The sequence below is a fragment of the Pezoporus flaviventris genome, unplaced genomic scaffold, assembly GCF_033815535.1.
Source record: "Pezoporus flaviventris isolate CSIRO_AGI_PZ_B2104156 unplaced genomic scaffold, CSIRO_AGI_Pfla_v1 ptg000123l, whole genome shotgun sequence".
Classification (NCBI taxonomy): Eukaryota; Metazoa; Chordata; class Aves; order Psittaciformes; family Psittacidae; genus Pezoporus; species Pezoporus flaviventris.
The window spans coordinates 988693-990506 of record NW_026892671.1 but is presented as its reverse complement, the minus strand read 5'-3'; the positions used below and the strand labels follow the sequence as shown (position 1 = coordinate 990506).

Sequence of the window (1814 nt, the reverse complement as noted above, 5' to 3'; positions counted from 1 at the left end):
TATACCTAGAGGACATTAATGTGTAAAATGGGATTTCACTGGGACTGGGACTCTCCAGGTTTACATTCACTGCTATGAGGTCCCTGTGAGGTGTCTTCCAGCACAAATTGCTGCCAAACCGAAAGTGAATAAAGATCTGATTCTTTCAGCATACCTGAAAACACACGTGTTTGAATAAATCCATAGTTTTAGGTATCCCAGCAACAAGTGCCATTTGTTGCTTCTACACGCTCCCTGTCCTATTGAAAGTACCACAAGTGAAAAACATACATATAATGTGGGATAGAAAATACAGTAAACTATATTAATTGCACCAGAACGTCAAAGTTAAACTAGTGACTGACTGTAGTTAGATCCACTCCTGAATATCTCTTTTTAATCAGTGTGATGTTTTAATTCCTTTTGTCTCAGCAGGTAACACCTGGCCATGGGAGGAAATCACACACAGACTGAATTCATCCTGTTGGGAATTACAGACAACCCATATGCACAGACCCCACTTTTTGTCTTGTTTCTATTGATTTATATTGTCACTTTGGTGGGGAACTTTGGGATCACCATCTTGGTTCGGGTTTCTCCCAGCCTCCACACCCCCATGTACTTCTTCCTCACCCATTTTGCCTTCACTGACATCTGCTGTTCCACAGTCATCTCCCCCAGGATGCTGGCAGACCTGTTATCAGAGGACAAAACCATTTCTTTCACTGGCTGCATGATGCAGTTCCTCACCTTTGTTTTCTTTGCTGCTATTGAGTGTCAGCTCCTGGCCGTGATGGCCTACGACTGGCACGTTGCTATCTGCCACCCCCTGCTTTATGTGACCATCATCTCCAGCCCTGTCTGCTGGCAGCTGGTAGCATCATCCTACGTATTCTCCTTCCTCAGTGTCATCATCTGCACATGGTGCGTGTTTGGAGGTTCCTTCTGTGGTCTCAACCGCATTGACCACTTCTTCTGTGACGTCGTCCCTGTGCTAAAGCTCGTGTGCTCCGACATGCACAGCAGTGAGATGGTCATCTTTGGCTTCATCACCATCAATGCGGTGCTTGCAAGTGTGGTCATTCTTCTCTCCTACATCTCTATCCTGCGCACCGTGTTGAGGATGTGCTCAGCACAGAGCAGGGCCAGAGCCTTCCACACCTGTGCCTCCCATTTGATGGCTGTTTCCATGTACTTTGGGACAGGATTCTTCATGTACCTACAACCTCCTTCTAGCCACAGGAGCCTGGATAAGGTGGCCTCCATCTTCTATGCTGTGCTCATCCCCAGGCTCAACCCCTTCATCTACAGCCTGAGGAACAGGGAGGTGAAGCGGTCTCTGATGAAATGCGGGAGGAGGTTTTTCAGCTGCTGGCAACACAGAAGATTTCTGTCATCCAGGACATGAACAGCTCATCTCAAGTGAGAAAGCCTATAGGGCACTAAAACAAAGGGATTTTTCCCAATAATCCCCATGATTTGATGTAGATTCTTCCATGCTTCCTGCACAAAACTCAATTACAGTTTTTAATGAGATATAGATCCCCAGAATCACATCTTCCTTCCTTGGAAGGAAACTAAAAGGAGAGGAACCTCAAACTTCAATCCATTTCATAGTCAACAGCCTGTAGGAAGAAATTACCCTGAATTATCCCAGGCCTCTTTCCCTCACAGGAAACACCAATCAGCTTTGCTCAGTTATAACTTTTGTCACTGATAAATATCTATTTTTCTTGCAAGATTCTTGACCTTGTCCCTCAGCTCCAATAAAATTCCTCACTCTTACCTGTGATCTCTTTATTAAAGTTGCTGGGGTGTCAGGGAAGATGAAGTGT

At 45.3% G+C, this 1814-nt stretch overlaps 1 protein-coding gene across 1 annotated transcript; it reads left to right on the top strand.

Moving 5' to 3' along the window:
• Positions 1-427: 427 nt before the first annotated feature.
• LOC133282449 (olfactory receptor 5AP2-like) lies at positions 428-1387 on the top strand. Its single transcript, XM_061478449.1, has one exon. It carries the CDS (start codon positions 428-430, stop codon positions 1385-1387), a length of 960 nt encoding a protein of 319 aa, XP_061334433.1.
• Positions 1388-1814: the final 427 nt, after the last annotated feature.

What these genes read in the sequence shown, in the direction of transcription:
- LOC133282449 (XM_061478449.1), top strand. Translation starts at nt 428, where the DNA reads ATGGGAGGAAATCACACACAGACTGAATTCATCCTGTTGGGAATTACA.